Raw genomic sequence first — 25118 nt, 5'->3', positions numbered from 1 at the left:
AAACAAGATGGACTTTGTTCTATCACAATTATAACTTCCGTTATTTTTTGTACTTATACTGACCACATTCCAGTTTGAACCTATCTGTAATGGATACTACAAGTGACAGTCCTGAGGACTGGAATATGTCTAAGGTTTTATAAACAAACAATGTATATTTATTGGCATTTAAATTTCTCAGTTGATTTACAATGTTAATTCTGTTGGGTTAATACATTACTCTAAAGGCTGATTTTTAGTGTGCTATGTTGTGAAAGTGATTTCATTTCTTTACACTTTTATGTTACATGCTAACTGTTCATACAACCCATGTTTACTGTTGTGTACCATCTAGCCTTTTGCCACTGGGTGACAGCCAAAGCATGAAAACAAAGGCCCTATTCAGGAAAAGAATTCCCTGCACTGCTATATGAATATCAAGTGAATTATGCAAATCAGAACAGGAGGAGCTTAATAAAACTCTCTTTCTGACCTTCCTTATGTATAAGGAGGGAAATATGCCAAGAATCTTGAGGTAAATATCCCTGTTAGGGAATAGTAAGCACAGTAAATACCGAACTCAACATTTAACTGGAACACTTAATCATAAAACTCAAGGATCTTTGTAAGTTGTACAAATCTACATCACAAAATCAAAGAGGGCAGCAACTCTCTCAGTAAAAAGACAGTTTTTTTCTTTGGTTTTGCAAAGCAATAAGAGGGGAGAAAAGTGTCCAAAAAAAGTCTGAATTCATAAAAGAAATTATGGAGAGTGACAAAACAGATCAAATACAAAGAATACTCTAAAAATTTTCAAATTATTTCTCATGGCAGTAAATGTGAACATTTCCTTTTAGAATTACTTTCTCTAATTAAGGCTATTATTTATGATTTGAGAACAGATGTAAAAGGTGAAGGCAAAACAGGTACCTATCATACAGCACTTTAAAATGGTGCTCTGTAACTTTGAATTTTAACTTCAGATAAACCTTTAGTAAACTGGGTTTCTTTAATTTTCCCAAAAAATGCAAAAGCTCTACGTTTTATATATTTTCTTAAAGAATTTTTTAAATATATATATAGAGAGCACATTTTGCAGCCCTGTGGAAAACAAAAAATAAAATATCATTTTAAGTCAGATTAGCATTGACTATATTTGTGACAGAATTACTAAAAAAAATACTTTTTCAGTATTTAAAATGGTACAAACAAATATGAACAGCATACATCATATTTTCAGGTTCTGATGCACAAGCTCCCACTGCTTTGGTGACATTCACAAGTAGTGCCTGATCAGTTCCAGTAAGTAACTTCACTAGAGGTGGTATTCCACCACATTTACGGATGATAGTTCGATTTATTGGCTCTTGGCAACACTCTCCCAGTGCTCCGACAATATTTACAAGGACTTCTTCAGGCTGATCAGTAAGCAGTCCTACCAAAGCTTCTACAGCTTTATATTCTTGAAATCTAAAAAAGCAATAAAACCAAAGTTCTTATAATAGTAACATACTGAAAATAAGTTTACTTTCATAATAAAAGTGTCATTATAATTGAAGTACAATGTTGAATTTTTGTATGTAAATTATCTCGTTGAAAAAAAATCACAATACAGGTAAACTATTCCAATCAGGTCTTGAAAGTGTGGCATACAGCAGAATTTCTTAATCTACCTTTTTCAATACACTTCTCTAATTTAGCTGTCTAGGAATCTGAAGAGTAGTTTGAAGGTTTTTTAAGACTTGACATGTGGATGCAACATCTATAAATAGCTGAAAACATACTAGAAGACTGGCAAGTACTGTGGCATCCTAACTTCCAGTACTTCTTCCTGTCAACAATAGCTAATGTAGTAGTGTATCAGACCTTCCTCTACATCTCTGGACCAAAGGATGACGCTTACTTTTCACTAAATGTTAGTCTTTAGAGAGTTGGCCCTGACCAGTTCTATACTTAGTTCAGGCCGAATATGTGCATTTTCCTAAGGTCAGACCTATAGTTCTACTATACTTCTGTAGTACTATATTAGATACCATTTTAAAATTAAGAAATAAGTTGACAGAAATTTGAGTTGACTGTTACATTAAGACTTCTTTCACTCTTCATAGCACTTCCGATACTGAGAATAAAACACGTTTTTAAAAATCCTGGGGGTCCTATCCTATAAACAGATGTGTGCTAAACCTTGGAAGTTCATCTTTCAGAACAGGACTTCATTCCTCAGTACTAGGGTCATCTAAATTTATTTTGCACATAACTTAGCAGATACTGTATCTTCATTTCACATATTTTCTGTGATACACCTTGATTACTCCACTTGGTATATCAAGCTAGATCTAACCTGTATATTATCTAATAATTATGCTTTGATTTATACTTTTGTGTAAATACACGTAATTCCTCCCCTAAAGAGATAATTTCTCTGAGGGCACAGAGTTCTCATTTGTGCTTCCCCCATGACCTCTAGCTCCTGGAATTGCCTACCTGAGCTTCAAATACACTGTATTTTCCATGAATTAGTTGTACATGTGGCTTTTTTCATACAAAAAACAGTATTTTTGAGATTTTGAACTAGAACTGTTTCAATACAAGTTAATCTTTCCAAACTGGTTTATCAGTATGACAATTGAAGTAACTGAGAAATAAGAAACTTTCATTTTTCAAGATTCAGGCCTTTGCTTGAAAAGGAATCTTCCTCTCTCTGTTCACTGTAATTTGGAAGTATCCCTATTTTTTTATTTTTTTTTTATTTTTCCAAGAGAAAACACCAACAGCATGAAAAAAGAGCAATAAAGCAAGGAAACTATGTTTTAAAAATCCCTTAATGTTCTCTGGCTACTTTATTTTTGTTGCGTATTAACTGCTTCACAGATGGAACAGTATGAGCTGGCTCTGCAATGGGCAGGCTACACTGACAGAGCTGTTGGCTCGGGCCATCTTGTGTCCAGAAGCAGTACGGCTGCTTGCACGCAAACTGGAATTTGAGCTAATCAGGCCCAGGCACCTGTATCAGCTCATTCCTGAGACAGCACAACATCTCAGCAATGTTCAGGTATAGGAAATACAGTGGAGTAGTTTGAGGATAATTAAGTGGCCCTGCAGGAACCAACAGGGTTTGTTAGTTCTAGCTTCATGCCAGACTCAAGCTCATCCTTCCAGATCTACTTATGTGTTCCTGTATTATCCTCCCTCCCTGTTCTGTAGTGACCTCCATCTTGAGATTGGATAGGGTTTACTTTTTCAGACTCAGCACTACATAATACATGAATTCAGCTCAAACCTGGAGCTATGCCTGGCTGGTAACCTTCATGGAGTGTCAAGCACTTGCCAAAGATACATGAGTAGCCCAGCAAAAATCTGTTTGCATTTGGACAGAATTACTGGCTACAGCTATACTAATAAATAAAACAGGCAAGGGCTCATTCTCTAGCCCTGAGGACAAGAAGCACAACATAGCATCCATATGGCTAAAATCTCATATCCTCGCAGTTCAGGGTGGCCTCACCCATTCTGCCTAATGGAAGCAATCTGTTGCCTGCACTGTTCCCAAGGAGTGTCTGGGCATTGTCTGGAGAGCACTTGCTGGCACAGACAGTGCAAGGGACTGTGCTAGCAGTTAAACAGTATGGATAATCATAACATAGTGCCTGAACCCTGAAAGGTTTGGCCCTGTTTAGTTTACTAGTATATAGTGAGCCATTCAGTCCATCTCATCACTGATTGATCCAGAACCAGGATGCCTCTGTGCAGATACCCAAAGCCCACAAAAAAAAAAAAAAAAGGATATAACCTTCTGAAAAGTCAGGTTACTGTGCAATCAAGAATGCAAAAAGCAGTAGGACTGCAGTAGAGTATGCAAAGACTATGGTTCTGTATGTCAACAGTTTAGGAAGTCATTTAGGACAGTAAAAAGCCAGACTGTAAACCCTTATTACTGGAATTCTTTCTGATTTTTATACAGCAGTTATCTATCATATCTGTTTGTCCAGCAAAATACACTAAAATTAGGGCTGCAGGAAGAAGTCACCTCTTACCGATATTCCTTCCAGTCTAGGAATCTTACATTCCTCTGTACAGAGCAACATAACTTCAGCATGAAAACTAGCACATACTCCAGTGGAGCAGCTTTCCTTTGAGGTAAGGTGTATAAATAAGATAAATGAATTTTAGATGAGGGGGTCAAGTATTCTCAATCATTAAGCTGTACCATGAAAGGCAGAGGGTGATAACTCCTGCTGCCACATTCTCAGATAATCACTCAGGACCCTGATACTGGGAGGTTACAGGTACCTATGGTAGGACTCTTTTCAGTTATTTCCACTTATTTAGAAGCTGAGTGTCCAGACTAACCTACTTTTCTGAGACTCTTCGTAGTCAAGAAGAGAGGCATCTTGGCTAATTATCCTAGATTCCAGTATATTTCTAAAGGAGGTGGACCTAATATGTATTAGATATCTACCCTAAAACGAGATAATTTCCTCTCCGTCTCTCTTGACCTAAAAAAGCTAAGTGTGCTAACTACTCTATCACGCAGCAGTGGTTCCGGTCTGTAAACTACAGAGAGGAGTGGGGATATCAGATACACCCATGTCAGACATTTAGTATGTGCTAGTACACCTCTGACTCAGTGTCCTATATCATAACTACTCTTTAGAGGCACCAATTGTCCCCACTGACTCTTAAGATTCTAAGAACTTAACACTGTTTAACACTGTCTCCACTGTACTCTGATAAGGTCAGGTGGCAATTTTTAAAGTATTATAAAACCTAAGTTAAAAGCCCAACTGATTATATTTTTTTTTAAGAATTATGACATAACAATTTTGAAAACAATAGAGGCCCATAAAATCAAAACATGATAATGTAATAAATGTTTGTAAAATTAAATTGTTACTTGGACACATTTTCTCCACTGATTGCACATTTCCAGATTGCTCCTGTCACAGCTGCTAAAAGTTGTTTGTTTTCAGAGTTACCAAGCAGAACAGACAGTGGCTGTAGACCTCCATGCTGTCTAACCAGGTCACGTGTTTCTTTATCTTCTGCACACTATACAAAAAAATTAAATTTACATATTAAGTAAAATGATGTCTCCAAAAGCTAGGGGTATTATCTTGCAGCTAGTAAAAGTTAATACAAAAGAAAACATAAATATTTTATTAAATTATCTGATTTTGCAAACAACTCACTATGAAAGTTTCACAGTAAACCACTACTGTATTTGCAGCAGTGCTTATACTGTCACATTGTCCACTTTGTGGCCACACAAACATGAAAAAACAAAGCAGCTGTTTGCACAGTATGCCCTGCCTCTCTGAATTGGTTACCTGTTCAGTTTAGAGCTTACACACAAGGAAAGCAAGTAGAAATTGAATTACAGTATTAAATAGGCAGCTAAAATATTCTCAAAGGAATTACCCAAAGACCATCAACATTTTAATGAAGTAATTTTTTACACATTAGAGAAATAGTAAAACTAAGAAATATTAAAACTGACAGCCACATGAAAACAAAGAGCTAATCCTGGCTCTGATCTACTGATTGATTATAATAATAAAATTACCTTAAATATGGCACTTGCACAATGCATCTGAAGCTCCTCATGTTCACTACTCAGATTTTTCACAAGGCTCTCAATCATTCCTTCTGTCCTTATTGCAAGTCTGTAACTTGGCTAAAAAGATAAACTGCATCTTTTAAATCCTGTACATTAACAATTAATAACACTATTCACAATAATAATGCAGTGCTACAATTCTAGGCTTTGGTATTGAGAAGCCTTCTATTTTTTTTTAAGCACAAGTCATCTGCATTGCCTTGAAAATACTATTAATGTTCTCGAAGTTCATCAAATACATAAATTCTCTGCAGCGATCTTCAAATCACCTGTGAAACCAGGTGCTGCAATGCCTATTTTGTAGCCACCTGGCTTAAACAGAATTCAGAGTACTCTGAAAAGTATCCAGACTCCCTGCTCAGAGCCAAGGAAAAAAAAAGATGCTTCAGAATGGGATCAAGAAGTACCCACTCACTTCATCAAGAGCCAGCAGCCAAAACAAAAGATCTATTCCTAGAACAAGGTTAGAGAAACATGTTCATAGAATTAAAATTTTTTTGTGATCTTTTCTTCCAAATTTTAACCCACAAGCATTGTAACAAGGGACCATTATTAAGTGAGGGGAAACATCTGTGGTTATTTCCAAATATGGCTAGACAAGAAATCCTCAGAAACTTCACCTTCTCAGTATAGACTTACCAAAGTGAAAATCTGTCAGGTTGCTGTCTTGTGGAGCATGCATAAACTTGTGTAGGTCAATAAGCTAATTTTGAAAACACACAGTGTTTTATAATGTAAAATTTTTTGAAAAATGTCTTCCATGCCTCGAATTCACAAGGAGAACTTACATATATTTTTTTACCTTAAGTACTCCTTCATTTCAAATATGGTTCCACAAATGGAGAAATAACCAATCATATGGAAATAGTAAAAAATACTTGTATTCAAATTTAAAAATGGAATATACTGAAAGTTGTGAAACCTGACAAGGAAATCTGTAGGAAAATCACATATATTCCTTTCTTCTTTTTGCAATCAGTCACACACCATCTTACCCAATTCACAAGGACATTGTAAACCACACTGCCCTGCACTGCATTGGATCTTCTTGGCCACCTGTAGGTTAGTTCTGTAGAATTTAAATGTACTAATTAAATAGAATATAGCATTGTCAAGTCACCAAATTTGTCAAGTATGATGAAAAAAAATGATACTGATTAAGGATTTCATTCCTATATATTTTCTTTCACAAACTGCTCCTAGCCTTTTAAATAAAAAATATGTGGTCTTTACATCATTACAAGCTGTGACCTTCTCAAAAACACTCTGATTACACAAAGCATCTACTTTCCTGATGGGATAACTGCCTAACTGCCCTGGTTTAAGTGACAGTTAAACATAATTCTTCCTTTTATTAACCAGTTGTTTAATGATTAGAAATAATTTAGCTATATGCGTTTACTTACCTCTGAGGCACATTCTTGTAATGTCCCCACTACTGGGGTTAAGATGTCTGCATGTGAACATTTGAGACATCTAGCTAATAATGGAATGCCACCAGCTTTACGGATTGCTTCTTTATTTTTGGTGCTTTTGCTGCAGCTCCAGAGTGCCAAAGCCCCACAGCGTGCTATTTCAGTATCTTTTGCTTGGTATGGTGTTAGACTGGCTGATCCCACTGAAATATATTCCAACAGCCCAACCTAAAAAAAACCCCATTTTTCTCATTATGTACAGGGAAGTTTGATATTATACTGCTTTTAATGATGGTAAACACTACCGCAAGAATCATATACACAACACGACATATTTTTTGGACAAAAATACGCATATAACAAGGGTTCAAATTTTAATGTCTGCTTACGAGTCTCTTGATTCCTCCATGCTGCCTTACTGTCCTTCGTGCTTGTTGAAATCTAGCAACATTAGCAATTGTTTCAGCTGCCAAACATTTTAAATCTTTATCTGGAGAGTCCAGTATTTTCACCATGATCTGTAAGCCTCCAAGATCTGCAATTGCATGTCTGATCAGTGTATTTTGACTGATTTCCCTCAGAATTTTTAATGAACCAATCTAAATAATGGAAGATAACACGTGTTAAACATTATTTAAGTATACATAAACAGAAAAATTACTTAAAGTGCAGGGTTGTCTAAAACATTTTATCTTCTAAATTGAATCAGAAGGAAAAAAGGGAACTGAAAGTCAAAGATAGATTTTTTTCTAAAAAATCCTAGAAATTGAGAAAATACAGACATAAGAAATCAAATTTTGTTATACTATACAACTTTGAAAACTGAAAACAATATTCTAGCAGAAAATGCATATTCATTGCTCTATTCAACAAAGCTACTTACCTGACATTTAATTTCTTCTGTATCAAGTAAATTAATTAACACTTCAAGACATCCAATGTCTCTGATGGCCATCTGACAAGTCTCTTGAGCCAGATTGAAATCTCTCATCGAACACAATGCAATTACAGTAGCTGTTGGATTCCCTCCCTAAAATAAAGCAAATAACTAACAAATGTGTAAAGTGCATTCAGTATAAAACTTAATCTCTTGTACTAGTGAAATGCTGGGGTTTCAACCCCAAGCCCCAAATTAAGGCTGACATATGGACGATTCCCACAGCCTTTCACAAAGAGGGGGTGAGTTTCCCTTTAGGCTTCCCTCCAGGGTGCGGCCGGCCTGGCAGGGAGAGCCATTGGGTAAATGAGCCCCAGGTGTCACACATAAAGTAAACAAGGGTCAGGGGTCCCACTAAGGGATAAAAGCTGGGACCACTTGCAGGAAGAGGCAGTGTCTGTCTGTGAGGTGGATGCACTGTGCAGTTTCCTGTTGGGGAAGGAGCTCCTGCCTCCCTGGGACTGGGCTCCAGTCAGGTCTGGCTTTTATAGATACAGGTTGTGTAGAGATTCATTATGTGGCTTCCTTGGTCTTATGTGTTTGGTTTGTTGACTCGGTTGCCTCCTGTCACTTCTATGTGAGACAGCATTTCACCATTTATTCCACCCATTGTTGGTCGTGCAGTGTTGTTGTTGGGGTCAGTGGGATTGATGTTGATTATGTATAATCTGACTGACTTGTTTGTACCCCCAGTGCTCACCCATGTACTGACCCTTTTGTATCAAATACAATTTGGTTATTGGTTCATCTTTATGCTGGCTGTGTCCTTTATGCTAGGCCTGATAATTGGCAAAAAAATAGTTCTAGTAAAACTACTACTAAAGAAGAAACATGTTAGGTTATTTTGATTCTATGGTGTTAAATAATGCAGTTATAGTAAGAAATTGAATTACTGATAAAGTCTGCGAATGGCATAAATATTGAAGTAAAGGTGAATAGCACAGGTGACAAATGACTAATATGGCTTGCTGTGAATGGACTAGTAAATTAGGCAGTCAAGTATTGCAAGTGCTGTATGACTGTCTATGGGTAACAAAAGAACACACAGTGAAGACACAGACATTGCAGAGAAGCTATCTGCATCCTTTGCACTGGTATTCACTCTGGAAGAAGCCAAAGAGATTCTAGTGGGAATCTTCCATTATGGACACTTCAGAGGATTTTTCTGAAATTGACACCACTGTAGAAAACTTTTATAAAAAAGCCCTGATGTTGTGAACAATAATAATTTGCCATTATCACATAGTATTCACTTATAAAGGAAACAGGGTAAAATAGTTGATTCAGTGGGAGTGGCATGTATCCTCTCACTTCAAACTGCCCTTTTACCGATGTCCTGGGAAAAAACAAATGTGATGTCAACTCTGAAAAGAGTTCAAGCGTTATCCAAGGCCTTTTAGTCAAATGGCCATGATGGACAAGTTGGCGGACTGTAACAAAGAACAGAATTAGAGGACATTTGTCTAAATATGATGTTCTTGCAACAATATGTATACTTAAGAGTCACCATGAATCTGTTAAGAGAAGTTCTACCTTAACAAAACTTAACAAGCTTATGGCAATGGTGATCTACTTGATATGCCTAACTGGGATCCATAAAGATTTTGACAAAGTCCCTCCCTGATAGCTTTTAAAGAAAATAGGCCACTGTATTGTAAGAGGAAAGGTCACTGAATGGATTGAAAAGAATGACTAAAGGATAGGAAACCGAGGATAGGAACAAAGAGTCAGTTCAATAAAGGGATGTGATTTAGTGGAGTTCCATGGATCTGTGTTGAAGTTACCCAATTCAACATACTCATAAACACCCTGAAAAATGGAAGGACTAGTTATGTGACAAAGTTTGTTGATGATATGATGATTCAGTGCCAGTTGTGACAAACTGCTAAAGAACTTACTAAGAGGGCAATAAAACAGCAAATGAGAAAATGAGAATTGATGCCAAACACAGTTTCTTTTATGTCTAAATTTAAGGTTATACACTTACAAATAATGAAAATAGTATATATTTCAATGTAGAAGTTTTATCCTGGAAACCAGAGCACATAAAAAGACTTGGGATGTTGAATATGAATTTGAGATTAAAGTGTAATAGTTACTTAAAAGGATGAATTCTGGGACGTATAACTGCAAGTGCTGGATAGGAACATAGGTATTATCTCTTAAGTCACTTGTGCAACTACTACTGAAATTCTGTGTCTAATTTTCCTTTTTACAGTTCTAAAAAAAAGTGAAAATATGCAGATGATTCAGAGAAGTGAAATAAAAATTAGCATAAGTCTCAAAAATAGTTGCATTAAGACATGAGAAGAGCTGTTTAGTATATTAAAAAATAAATTATGATTTATTCATAGTGAATAAATAAATCTATGAGGAATAGGAATGTGATCACAGAGAGCTCTACAGTATAGGACAGAGGTTTGATGATGTGAAGTTAAAGGTACTAAAATTGAGATGTGCAAGTTTTCCACTGTATGGTTAATTACCCTTTGGAACAAACTACTTAGAGTAACGATAAGTTTTCCAGCAGTGGAAATTTTTCAGTCAAGGTTGGATGCTTTTCTAAAAGATAAGCTCTATTTCAGTCACAGCTACTAGACTACAAGTAAGGAAAAGATCAAAGAAATACCCTATGGTACATAGAAAGTTAAACCATATGATAACAGTGGATTCTTTCGAACCTATAATATAGATCTACTATTAAACAAATCAGGAATAAACCCAGCTGCACAGAAATTAGGAGAGCTGAGCTATGGTGTAGCTGCAACAGAAGCTGGAGTGCATGAGCAATGCCAACTAGTGCTAACGTGGAAGTTACAACTTAGAGCACCTAGTAAATCAAACTACAGTATCCACCTCCCACATGCCTCTGAATTCCGGGGAAGCTTTGGATCCCATCCAGATCTGAACTATGTTGCCCAAGCCCATCTCTTTCAAATGACAGTTTTGAAACTGTAAAGGACTTTGAGCCAACCCTTTCCAGATCAAAACATTTTGCTAAATTGTGCGTATAATACTGAAATACATAAAGACTGAAAAACTGAGTGATGTTCGCTAATATGAAACAAGTAGATCTAATAAAACCAGAACTTTTGCAGCATATATCTTAAATGGAAATAGAAACAGTAAGACAAATACAGTTAAAAGGTCTTTAAATTTAACATGGTCTTCAACAGATGAAGGAAATACATCCAAACAGAATGGGAGAAAAATATAAAGTTTCAGATCAGTAACTTACAGCAGAAAAAACACTTCTGCTAATCAATTAAGTGTACGTGGATGGTGCTTCATAAATAATTTTTACTTAAGTTTCTTGTAACAATAGATATCCACAGGATTTCCCCACAGAAAACTGATTAAAGGTATTTTTTAACATGTGTAATATAGACAGTCCTAAAGAAAGATTCCTACGATTTTTTTAATCTTTTGTTAATCATTGTTATTAAATTGACTTCAGAAGAAAATGAAATGTGTTTTGCTTTAAGAACATATTCTGATCTATTTTGAAACTATGTCTTAGGGAATAAAATAGTTAAACTTCTCAAATGTTTTCCTAGAGAAATCATTTTATCCACATATATCAAACCCTAAATAATTCTTTAAAAAATCTGTAAGATATGATTATAAAACTACACAGAACATTTTGTACCTCAAAAGGACTAACAGCTGTCCTTTTCTGAAATCTGTGGTCTTTTCATATAGCTTAGACTTTGAGATTTACTTTGCTTTGTATTATAAAAATTTTGCAACAGGTGTTTAAAGAGAAAACTTGTCTTTTTATTATTTTACATAATTGTAAGAAGTATATTGCTCACCTGACAAACAATGTCTCTTCATTTGAGGAGTGCTTCTCCTACAGTGAAACTACATTTATACATAACAATAACTCATAATTCACTTATCTTACATGTATAATGGTTGGCATATGACATTTGATATGGACTCGGTTTTTAAAAAATAGATTTTAATTTCTTACATTAAATAAAAAATAGAACTGCATATAAAATATATGCATTTAATTTCTTCAGCTCCAAAAATGCACACACCACTTTATTATGGTTTTCTTTTAAAAAATATATTTTTCATATGTGCTGAAGCAACAGTTCTACAAAATAAGATTACTGATGGTTTCAACAGTTATTTTTTGTTTCTTGAAATTATCATTACAGTAAGTCTTGCAGTACTTACAGCATAAATTTTAACATGCATGGAAGTAGTTACTTCTCCATTAAATTGACATAAAATCTGCATCATGTTGTTATACTATTTGAAATCTGATATGTTGGATGCAAAATAAACTCTACTGGCAAATCAACAATCAATTTTAAGGCTTGAAATTAAACCCAGATTTAATTTACAATATGCCTTTCTTCCTATATAGTGGTATAATATATATATATCCACAAATTAAATTAAAATAAAACTAACTCTACTATCAGTAAAACATCTTCTGTGCAATGCATGTGTAATGTCTCTATTATGATACTCAGAGATCACAAGTGAGAATTACAGAACTATAAAGAATGTAGCAAAGCCTGTCTTTCTTTTGCTTTTATTTTTGAGGCGTTTAACAGACCACTTTTATAATACAATAATGCATAAATTAATCTTGTTAAAACTTTTAAAGTATGTATACAAAAGTAACTGGTTTAGACAATGATAAGTCTGTATATAAATGTGGTATCTGTAAATCCAATCTCACAGGTTTAGTTACCACTATACCAGAAACAGCCTTATTTGGCAATGTTTCTCCAAATATGGCTACATGCTTCAGTTAGTCCATTCTGAATGCACAGCAGGGTGGAAGTTGCATAAACTTTTGGCTGCATCCAGGCCCCCTTTTCACTGGCTTGCTTAGTGTCCTATCTTTTTCCATTTAAAAAGCCTCTGGCCCTCAGGAATTCTTCCTTATGATCTCAGGGAATGCTAGAAGCTGCTTCCAAAGTATTCAAGTACTTTCTGACACCATCTGGCAGAAGCACATTCAAGTACAGCATGCCAGACACACACGGCTCAAAGATCTAGTGAAAGATGTCCTGGCCCATGGCAGGGCTGTTGGAACTAGATGATCTTTAAAGGTCCCCTCCAACCCAAACCGTTCTACATTTCTATAATCTCAAGTTATGGTGGCTCCTCAACAACAGCAGTGGTGGAAAATAGCTACCCACTTAGTTACTGCTGCGAATATTTGGCAAAATTAGCATTTAAGGTCATCCTAAGGCCTCTTAAGCCACAAGGGAGTTCCAGTGAGATGGGGGAAAAAAAAATAGCTATAGGGTCATATTTCAATATTCTTAAGCATTTAATTTTTTTTTTCTCTGTAAGTTTGTTCAATGAATCTTACAGTGAAAAGAAGTGGCAAAGATAGCTTTGTCCTTATTTTGCAGCCATTACCTCCTAAAGCAGATAAAACCATCTTGATTCCCAACATGTCAGGGCAGTTTGAAGGTTGGTTGCCCAGGTACAATAATTAAACAACAGTGTATCAAACTGCAATTAAATTAAAGCTAGTAGGAAGCCTTAAATTCACCTGTTGTTGTTTTGTAAATTCAGGAAACCAGAAGGCATGATGTAATGGGAAAGAAGGAAAGAGGAAGCTCAGAAGAGTTGCGTCTTTTAAAAATTACATAATGAGTGCAAAAGCAAAAATGTTATTGAGCATGAAGAAGAGGAAGTGTAGAAAGAGATTAATGAGGCAAAATCATGAGCTCTTCAGTTGGATGAAACTCAGGAAGCATACAGAGAGTGAGGACAAGATCAAATAACTAAGAATGAAGATAAAAGAATAACACAAGCATATAAGGACACAAACCAAAATATGACTACCAAGGGACATTCAAACAAAATAATGGTTTTAATTTGTTACCTCTTAATCAAGAGGAAGAAAACCTGTTAGTCAATGGCAAGCTTTCAACAAATGAAACCAAGAAAGCTCATAGCATTAATCGGTCTTGTATATACATTAGTCTTTATATGTTCTAGTAATGTATACTTAATGTCATGATGATGGAGTAAACAGTCTCCTTATGTGAAGGACATAGTTATCCAAGTTCTTACTGGCTAGTTTAGATGCTTTCATACTAGTTGAGTTTAATGGAATCTGCTATGTGGTACTGAGAGAGTTGGCTGATGCCAAAGACCATGATTAGTCTGCAGAACTGCAGAAAAAATCTGGTGTTAACAATGGAACACAGCATAAATATTACCTATCAATATCACAGTGCTGTCAGACAAAAAAGCAAACTACAGAGAGACTTATAACCAGATTTGTAACCACTAAGATACCAGAAACAATCTTTCTCCAGTTTGGCACTGATAAAACCATAGTTTAAGTTCATCCTAGGTATCATACTTCAAAAAAGGTACTGACCAACTTGATGAAGACCAGAGGACAGCAAAATATCTCAAAAGTGTGATCTACACAGAAAAACAGGAGGAATTGGAGTTGTTTACTCTAGAGATTAAGAGAATAAGAAGGTGATTTAAAGAACAGCTACAATCATCTGTTCTCCAGGCCCATTGTGACTAAGACAAGAAATAATGGGGTTAAATGGCATCAGGGCTGATTTATGCTAGGTATTAGAAAAACTTTTTTAATGGTAAGAATATTTGGATTTTGGAATACATTGCTTACAGCAGTTATGAAATCTGTCACAAGGAAGAAAAGTTACAGAAATATTTGTCCAGAAGACACACAAAGAAATGATGCTGTTTTGGAGGCAAGCAGATGGAGTAAATGACCTTCTGCATTCTTCTCTAGCCCTATTTTCTATTGTTTATTTTTTGTGAACTTTTATTACTTTTGTGAACTTTTATTACTATGAATTTTTGTAAATATTAAATGGTTTTGATCAGTATTTCCTTCTCTTCTTTTTAAAAAAAGATGATTGATCCATAATAGATAATATTATAGATACAGACAATATAAAATATACAGGCTTAAGATTTCAATATTACATGTCCCATCCTAATTAAAACCATTCATAGTCAATAGAAAGTTTTAAATTTTGAAACTATGATCTCAATTCAGTAGACTAAGAAAAAAAGATACAAAATTTCCTCTAGAGTAATCTCGGAAAGGGTAAACATAATTAAAGTTTTTGCAGATGATCTCTCAGAGGAGGAAACATTAGCTTTTCAAAGATAGCTGAGACTGTATAGGAGCTATACAGGAGACCTATGGAATATCTAACATGGTACAGTCCACTTTATGGCAGGTATTATCCTGTTCCTTTTGTGTGAATCCTCTGATACCATATATGGCATAATTATGGCACTTTGACTGATCTTCCTACAGCACAGACCTGTATCATAGTTAAAGACTGTCACAACTGACACTAGAGAAAGGATGGCTTTATGAGAAAGGCACCATACCTGGACTCAGGACAGCAGTGGTCCTTGAGACCTTTGATGAAATTCTTGCCTGCTACTGGCCAGATGCCTTTACCTAGTATCTTTGTTCCCCACTTTCAACTGAAATCTAAAGGCATTATTCAAGCACAAGTAATAAAAGCACGAACAAGATGATTCCAAATGTGTTGCCCAATTTGTAGTAAAATGCACATACATGCACAGAAAAATATAAACATTACAATAAAGTTATACTGTATTTCAGTTTCCTGAGAGAAAGGTTTTGACTGCATGGCAATGTGAAGGATTTTTCTGTTCAAACCTATGGCTGAGGTTTATTTTGCCATAGTGAAAGATCATTTAAGTCCTGGATAGTTACCTTAACATGCATGTTTGTGATAGTAGCCTATAACTGAATAACAGGAAAAAAATTACTGTTTGTGGGCAGTTTTGTCATTCTTATGTATAATAATACCCTACTTTTGATTATGAGTTTATATAATCTGTATAGCAATTACAATATACTTGACAAAATTAAGAGCAAACATATCAAGTCAATATCTTTTTAGAAAATATTGAACAAACAAAATAGTTTTCTGTGATACCTAAAAGAAACTAGGTCAAATTATAGAAACGTTTATCATTATACCAGAAATTATTTAATTAAAAGTCATTAATGAAATGAAAAAAACTGAGAATTTTAAGTGGAATCCCAGCCCAAAATATTATTAAAATACTGTCATTTTATAAAACAAAAAAGCCAAAATAGGTAATAAAGTATGAAACAGAATTCTTCATTTGCACCTTTGTGACTTTTTGATTTTGTGTTGAACTTTACTCTCTCAAATCACAGACCGTTTTATAATTCTCTCATGGAAAATTCTTCAAATTTAAAATAAATTCTAATAAAGCTTAAAGAAAGACAGTATTGCAGTATAATATATATAATATTCTTCAGCAAGGCAATTTTTCTATGCTAGTGAACCTTTAAACACTTTAAACAGTTTTTGGTTTGGTTTAAATACTACTTCCAATTTTTCATTTTTGTTTATAAAACATACAAGCTGCAACTTGTTAAGAGATGAGTTATGGACAAGTATAACTGAGTTATGAAATAATTCCCTGCCCTGTTTCCTGAATCTTCTGGTGTTCTTTGGCTACAGCCTGGCAGTATGTAAACTATACAGATTAATATAAGTAAAGCCAGTGGAAAATCACAGGCATCACAAAATCCAAACCATTCACATTGGACTAAAACCATGCACAGAAGCTGCATGGTTTTAGTGGCAGATGAATACCTAGACCCTGACCCTTCACAGTGGCAGAAGTGGCATATAAGTTATGACCCAAACAGTGAGTTTAAATTGTCACCATATTGTATGAAATTGAAAAGAAATGAGTTTCCAAACAAAAGAATAAGCCTATTATCTTCTGAGTGAACCAGAAGGTTTTGTTAGGTAACTCTTGAAAGTTCTCCCAAGACATATTATTATTCTGTTAGCTTTCCTTTTCTGATTCATAGTAATTGGATTCTGCTATAGAGAGGTAAAAGTCAACGTAGTTTGTGTGCAACATATGTACTTTTACTTCATAGGACTAGGAATAGTAGAATGTTTTTCCCAGTAATTTCTCAAACTTGGACAGAAGTGAAATGCTGACCCCAAAACCACAGAAAACCTGTCCAAGGTAACATATAATATCTTAACAGTGCAAGTTTATCTTACTCTCAGTTTTCAGTTTAGGAGTGTATTTTTTCCCAGTTGCATCTGGACAATTTTGTAAAGACAGTGAACCATGCTCTTTTCAATCCTAGATAAATTTGAAGAGAAAAAGAAAAATATTGTAATGTGAAAAACAAACCCACAATCCCACTGTGATTTCTAGATCAGATCACTGCAACAGATATTAATTTGGTTTTAATCTAATTGATCCATCAAAAACTACTCTATTTGCAAAATGTCACCATTCAAGAGAATGTGTGAGCACTGAGGTCATTCTGAGTTTTAGCTCTGGCTTAGGTTTTAGTTACCACAGACCACCTGTAGTACCTTTGGTAGCCATACTGGAGTTCAGACTTCAGTTTATCTGGCGAAGTGCCTTGTGGTAACTGTATTTATAGAGTAAGTCTTAGATTGTCTCCAACTCACACCATAATGTCACAGTAACACTTCACCATGAATGAACTCAGCTTCAGCAGCCAACCTAGACTTGCTCTGCCCACCACAACAGGCCCTTAGCATATGCAAATTGCTTTACTTAATGCACAAACCATGACCTTCCGCCATTCTTTGTAAGAGAAGCCACCCTCCTTGGTACCACCTTATCTCTCCAGCAGTACACTGCCTTCAGCTGCCGCTATCACCAACAGAGATGGAGACCTGAACCTGATTTACCTCAGCATCCTTGATGATAGGGCCATGTTTCTGAAAAATGTTTCCTGAACAAAGCTGGCTGCAGACCTGAAAACATCTGCAAGGCCAGCAAAGAGCCCTTTTATCAAGTTTAACAGAATCAGGCCATGGCACTCAAGACTAACTTTATTCAACCTAAAACTGCTACAGGACAACTACTGTTGTTCTGGGCTATCTCCTTAAATGAAAATATTTGAGTCCAGTTACCTGTAAACATTTTTTTTTATATAGGCCTCCACCTGAGAGTAGTCTTTATCTTCCTTCGTTCCTCCCTTTCTGCTGTCAGACTCTTGCTGAAGTCATATGTGATGTTACATGAATCACAAGCCCTTGAGAAAAATTTACCTTACAGTAATCCTTCAACAGCCTTCAAAATGTCTCCGATATGAGCAGTGAACACCTAGGGCTCATGGTGTCCATGAGCTCTGCTTCGCTCCCAATTCCCTTCCATCCCATATAGAATCCCTTTACACTGCCAGTGCAATCTCCCTCCTAAAAGATACCAACTAGCTAAAAGATACCAAATGAACAAAAAATGTTCTTTCAGGAAAACTGCTAAATATGGCTGAATTTGTTTTGCCAGAAGAACAAGCAAACAAGCTCTGAGATGGATTATATGCCAGTACAGATAGGTGAGAATAGCTCGTTGGGCTAATATAGACCAAAGTAACTCAGAAGGCAAAGGTATGAACTTAAAAGTGATTCTTGGGAGAAGTGAATAAAAATGCTGTTTCTCAGAACAGTGAGTAACTTAGATTTGTATGATACCTCAAAGAAGGACACATGCATATTTTAGTGACCAGAAGGCAGATTAAAATCCTTTGCATCTGTGTAGAAATTACGGATTTTTCACTTCGCTTTTCTGATTGCTCAGACAGCATCAGTCTCAATCAGATGTCACAAAATCTCTGCATGTTGCTATTTTTTTGGTCAGCTAATTCTTGCAAATTCCTTCCAGATGTTTATTTACTCCTTCTTTTCTCCAGAATCCAGATAGCCTCTCTCTTTGTTCACCAACATGGTATCAGAAGAACCATCCTAAAAATGTAAGGATACATTGCAGCCCACTCCCTGAAGAGCTTTAAAGGCAGTGCAGCATATGGTAATAAGAAAGTAAAGAGCTGTGCAAAGCCAGCAGGTCTGGTCTACTGAAACCCTTTTGAAGAACTAGAAGCAAGATAAACCTATAGGAACCTGGTCACATGCATATCGTCTATATAAACAAAGCTCAAGCACAGTCACTAACCTGGCTAGGCCAAAGTTAGAACATAGGTATCTCGCAGATTCCCACCAATTAATTCTCCCATTAACTGAGGACTGCCAATTAGTTTCTAAGGCTGTTAACCAAAAAAGGCTAATCTTTACAAAGTCCTCCAAGGAAAAAAGGCGAGAAAGCATGCAAACCCCTACTTCCAAATATATAAAGAATCTGGATTAAGAGCAGGCCTTCAAAGGACTACTTCACATTACACTCACTGATGATTTCATATGCACAAGACTGTGGGGATGGGAGTCATCTGTCTAAATTCACTCATCTACAACCATCCTACATTCCTGATAATTAAGACCGAGTCATCTATAGCCATCCTACGTTCCTGTTAATTGAGATCAAGTTGAAAACGTGATCCATCTCACTCTGAATTAGATGCTTAAAATATCAGATGAATCACATCCTTAAAGTGCATATTTTTTCTACTGATCATAAAGGTAGCCTTGAATGCCCAGCTCAGCTACAAACACCTACTCTGTTTATATTTAAAGCTAGGTGAGATGAATCCAAATCTAGGTGTTGACTTTTATGTCTTGGCGCTAGAACAAGGATACAGCCCCCTCCCTGCCTTTGGCCACTTCATCTGAGGAAAACAAAGCATATATATTTCTACACAGAACATGCAGAAATTAGCAGGAAATGAGGATTGAATGAGAAAGAGAAAAGGAGCTATGATTACATTTTTTTAAAAATCCCACACAAACAGCATTACTGGTTTTTAATTTAACATTGATACTTGTAAATCCCAAAGGCAGACCTGGAGATGTGACATATGCTGCCCATAATACATATGTACTGCTTCCCTTGTGTGACAATGTGACACCTGCCTAAGCAGTTTTGATTTTGTCTAGCACTTGGCTCACAAAGAGAATAAAATTCTTAATGTTATTACGGATATTTTATTTTTATGGATCCAACTCATTCGGGAACCCAATGGAAGTGAATCTGTGGAGAAAATTTAATGAGGTTGAACTAGGAAGGACCTGTGCCTGTATAGACTACTGGAGAGCTAGCACACAGTTGAAGGTTCATAAGCACTGAGCACACAAAAAAGACAGTATCATTTGAAGCCATCCACAAAAGATTTTGCAAGAACAGCCAAATGATACCAATAGTTTACAAAAAACTAAGAGACAAATGTTCTCTGGATAAATAAACTTAAACTGAGCTTAGTGAGAGTGTAGGAGAAACAAATATAGATGAAGACATGGCTGAAGCACAGGCATGCTTCTGAAATAACTGTGTAAGGTAAACTGTGATTAAATTGAGCCTAGACTCACTGTGGAACAATTAAGACCAATGAAGAATGCTTTTGTCACTTCTTAAAACTCTTGATAGCTTTCAGACACAATCATGTTCTAATTCTTTAGGAAAGCCAACAATTTGATTGCCTAATTCATGATTATAAAACCTTAAGTCAGACTGAGACAGCTGTAGCAATTTACAATTACTTTAGAGGTACAGTAGTTAGGGTGTCAAAACAGTAGCTTCTTAATTTACCCACTTTTACAATAGAATACAATCCTGCAGAAAGAGGAGACTCAAACACCAGTTATTTTATATTCTTTCCCTCAGCCCTTAATTTTTGATATACCATCTCTTCTTACTCTTTTTTTTTGTTGTTGAATTCTACTTTTTCTTGCTTCTTTTTTCTCCATTTCTATCTTGTCTTTCATCTCATCGGCTATGAAACTCTTAGGAATGGGTGACCCTCAGAACATTAATTAAACCTCCACTACGCAGAAATTCATCAGAGTAGGTGTTAATGGTCAAAAATCAACTGGCTGTTATGTATTTTATATGTCTCTTGTGATGAGGAATGATTGTTTGTACAGTATTTTGAGGAGAGAGCTATGCAAGTGCTTCAGAGTTGCCAATTATAATAATAATTTGAGACGTCACCATTTGCCAATATTTCCTACCCAGTAAATTTATCATTAAAAAATTTCTTTTTCATGACCAGCACTGGCTAAGTTGTGAAAAAATATATATCTTAAGTATAAAATGCAGTTTTCCCATATTTTTATTCCCTTTTTTTTTTGAGTAATCACATTTCCTGAAATTTAAAAGAAAAAAAAAAAATCTTGGCCAATACTGGAAGATGGGAACTAGAAATGTTCAAGAACAGTGGAGAAGAGTGTGATATGAAGGCTGCCATGTTTGCCAAGGCTGCCAGGTTAGCCAAACATGTGCCTAGAAACACTAGCAGGTGGCATATAATTATGTCTCATACATTTGGTATTTTCTGAAAAACAACGGTCTACCATTTAGCCAAACTACAGCAAAATTTATTTTTCATCTTGATCTTTCAGTTCAGTTGAATAACCTCCTTCATATTACCCCACCATATACTTTCAAAAGGGAAGAGAAAAGAGTTATGGTTAGATACTCTACTAATAAGGTCAGGTAAATTATCTGCAAAGTTGGTCAGCCCTGAAATAAATGAATTACACAGTGGCAAAATTATTTTATATACAAAAATATTTTATGTGCACTTATATATGCTTCTTTTGTATTTAACAGCTAAAATACAATTTCATGCAAGTCTTAATAACATGATATTATACAGAAAAAACAGTTAACTTATCCACAGATTGCAGAAAAAATAATATAATGTGCAATATATTTGCTAAAAAGATTAGATATTTACTTCTGCTATTAGATTCCAATATTTGCATCTATTCCACATCTAGGGCCAGATTTTAAGACTACAGATAAATTTATTTGATATTTTTGCACACAAAATAACTTCTAAATTGGTTATGTATCTGACCAAATTCATAACTTCTGTGTTAATCACTAAGTATCCAATTATAGTTGTGAAGTTCACCCACCAGTAACTCTTCCTGGGAATATGAATCAACAAGAGAGAGCTAGTTCCTCAGAATTTGTATTTGCAGTTCACTGTGCAGTTTGTTGTTCAGGAATATTCATAAACACTAGAGATGTTATACTTTTTCTATCACTGCCACAACATTTTTGAGCAGTATTACAAGGTGTAAAATAAGTAAACAAACAACTGGTACTTTAGTGGGTACACTGTAACACTATTTTTTCTTGTCTTACAAAATTTAAAATTACTTTTGGGGTAGTTTCACTTTAAATGAGTTAGTATTTGAATACCCATTTTATTCCTCAGGCTAACAAGTTCGTGTCTCTTTTGGGGTTCTACATTTTAGAATAAAACAGAATTACTTCTCTGCTAATCCCAAAATACAATCGATTTCTTAATCCATGTATAGTTCATGAATCTGATTTAAATTTTTATAATGAGTATTACTGTAATCTTAATAATTTGGAACATTTCCAACACCATTATAAATTAAGAAACTACACTTTTCCATTATGCAGTTAAAAAATATTGTGTCTATCCTCTATTTCATACAAATTTTGAGAAAAATCTACAAGCCACATCAATGTCTTCGCAATTGCCATAAATTTCTAATTGGTTCATATAAAGGAGTTGTATACACCACCTGTTAAACCACAGGAGGGCTGAGACTGGTACACAATTTTCATTTACACAAGAAAGTAATAATTTATTTTGAAAGGCTGGATGTTTTCTATCACAAATTTTTATGAGGAAGATATCTATTTTTCAGATGTCTAAAATCTTAGACCTCAGATGTGACCAGTCTCAGAAATAAACTGTGACTGACTTTATATTCATGCATAGTAGAGAAGTGTGCAAACAGTTGTTGACTGCTGCCTTCTTTCCCTCCAAGCAGAGAAATGTCGCATTGTGCCCCCGCCTTGCATTTAAGATTTGGTTCTCAAATGTTCTGAAATAGGCTCCCTGTTTCTATAATAGTTTGGACCTTCCTTGTCCACATTCTTACCCTTCATGCATACATGGATTTCCTGCATCCTGGTTTGCACCAAGCCCCTAAATTCCAACCTCCAGATGTCTCCCTATCTTTTCTTGGGGAATAAAACTATTCTATACTGTTTATCAACAATATCTACACGAACCTCTCATTTCAGATTCTGCATCTTAGCTCCTGGCAGAGCCTCCCTGCATCATTTCACTAGTTGACATTCTGCATTTCTAATCTGTACCTTTCTTCCCCAAGAATGCTCGTGCCCTCCATGTACAAAGAGCTCAGCTGGGGATCCACTATCCCTTCCATCAAGCCAACACACAGTTGCATTTCCCTAATTGATAAATTTGAGCTTCCTGAGAAAAGGAAATAAACTCTGCTGTGGTGCAGCAGCCACACTACATGCTCCTGGGTCAGCTCTGCTCACACTGCAGAGGGAAAGCAGAAGTGATGGGCAGTAGGTCTTGCCTAGCCAATGCTTGCTGCAACACATGCACCGTAGCTTTGATCTCTTAAGACTTTCATTTCCTTGAGCCAATTGTCTAGAGATATGTGAGGACTTTTAGAGCTGGAAAGAAAAGGGAAGAGGCAAAGAGCAGAAGGAATATTCCTGCACATTCCTGCCTCCCTCATCTGTTTGCCATCTTTATGTAATATCAGCCAAATACAGAGGGGTCTCCTGCCAGCTACAGAAATGTTGCTTGAATGCAGCAACCTTCCAAAGGTCCTGCCAAAATGCAGTTGTGGAGCAGACCTGAATACACCCACTGTATCCCGCAGTTCTTTCAACCTTTTCCTTGTCCAGTGAATGAGATTTCACTGAGTCGTGTGACCACAGCCTTTTTCTCCCGCTCTTGGGCCTGATGGTTTGCCAAGATGCAAACACCTGCCGAGAGACAGCAGGTTTGTCCACCTATGACTCCACCGTAGAAAAGAAACATAATGCTGTTCTGGGAATGAGGTTGTTCGACCTGGCGTAATTCAAAACAGATACGAAATTAGTGAATATTTTACATGAAGTGTGATGTTTGACTGCTTTCACTAGTGTACCCCTGAAATAAAGCCAAAAGTAGAATGATGTTCCAGGTAAGAAACTGAAGGAAGAATTCTATAACTGACATGGTCCTGCAAAACTCTATCCAGAGTACCTAGATGTAGATATAAATCACACCTTTACAGGGAACCAAAACCAAGCAGCACATGAGTTTAAGGGATTAAAGACTTATTATGGAGATTGGGAGTTATTCCTGGATTAGTCACCAGCCCCAATTCACTTCTCAACATCTCAATTTCATCTCAAAACTGGCAATAATCAGTGCTCAACAGCAGGCAACACAAAGCACTGTGCCCAGCTCTCACCTTTTTTTTCTCTCTTTTTTTTTTTTTTTATCAGTGAACATACCAGCTCTGCCGCAAAGAAGATTCTCCATTTCTTCCTGATATTCACCATTTCTAGTAAAAAGATCATTATAAAATGTGACCACTTCACCCTATTCCTAAAATTTTTCACATCTAAAATGTAGCACTTCCTCTAGAAATCTAATACCTCAAAGCACTACTGTAACAAATGTGAAATCTGAAGCAGGCTCTTCTGAGTGAATCTCACTGTTGCAAACATAAATAGGGCACTTCATTCCAAGTTTATCTACTCTAGCCCCAAAAGATGCCTAACACAGCACCAGCACCAAGCTCACTGATCTATCTTCACGGTCTGTTATTAAGTCAATGGGGAGACATGGCGAGAGCACACAGGCTCCATCTTCTGTTTCACAGCCCTGGGAAGCTTGAAGGTAGGACAAGGAGCCAGACCACAGAAGCAGCTGCTTCCCAGTGGAGCAATTCCAACATGGCTGCTCTTTCCCAGGAAGGAGGGAGAATGGAGAAGGGCAAAAAGTCAGGAGGGAATTTCCCCTGCACTGGAATTTTCTCTCCATGAAGAGATATACAAATACATAGCCTACAGGCACAATTCACAGGATCTAGAAAGTTTGTTGTATGCAGGAAGCAACCATCTTTTAAAGTTTTAATGACAATCTAACATTGGTATAAAAACTAGGTATCTTTTTGGTTTAATGGAAGCTTTGTGTTTGCAAGTTGATCTTTTATAGAGTCTTGCTGAATTGTGATTCATATTTACTTTAGCAGACATTCAAAAAATGGTTGCACCTACAAATTTTTATATTTTCTAACAGTATCTCAAACAAATTAAGGCATTTATTACATTTTTAAGATGTGAAAACAATGTATATGACCTTTGAAGACACACAAGCCCTCTGAAATTATTGCTTCTATATAAATATGCTTGTAGATACTTAAAT

General features: G+C 35.9%; 1 protein-coding gene across 1 annotated transcript in view; it reads right to left on the bottom strand.

The window, feature by feature from the left end:
* ODAD2 (outer dynein arm docking complex subunit 2) overlaps positions 1 to 25118 on the bottom strand; it is an 88606-nt gene that overhangs the window by 50759 nt on the left and 12729 nt on the right. The window contains exons 10-15 of the mRNA XM_074897964.1: positions 7895 to 8041; positions 7401 to 7610; positions 7003 to 7239; positions 5543 to 5653; positions 4874 to 5028; positions 1207 to 1449 (exon numbers count right to left, since the gene is read on the bottom strand). Of these exons, the coding sequence (XP_074754065.1) occupies positions 1207 to 1449; positions 4874 to 5028; positions 5543 to 5653; positions 7003 to 7239; positions 7401 to 7610; positions 7895 to 8041 (1103 nt within the window). The remainder of the gene's footprint in view (positions 1 to 1206; positions 1450 to 4873; positions 5029 to 5542; positions 5654 to 7002; positions 7240 to 7400; positions 7611 to 7894; positions 8042 to 25118) is intronic.

Source organism: Athene noctua, chromosome 2 (genome assembly GCF_965140245.1).
Source record: "Athene noctua chromosome 2, bAthNoc1.hap1.1, whole genome shotgun sequence".
Classification (NCBI taxonomy): domain Eukaryota; kingdom Metazoa; phylum Chordata; class Aves; order Strigiformes; family Strigidae; genus Athene; species Athene noctua.
Note: the sequence above shows the minus strand (reverse complement) of the source record. Positions and strands in the feature narration are given on the sequence as shown.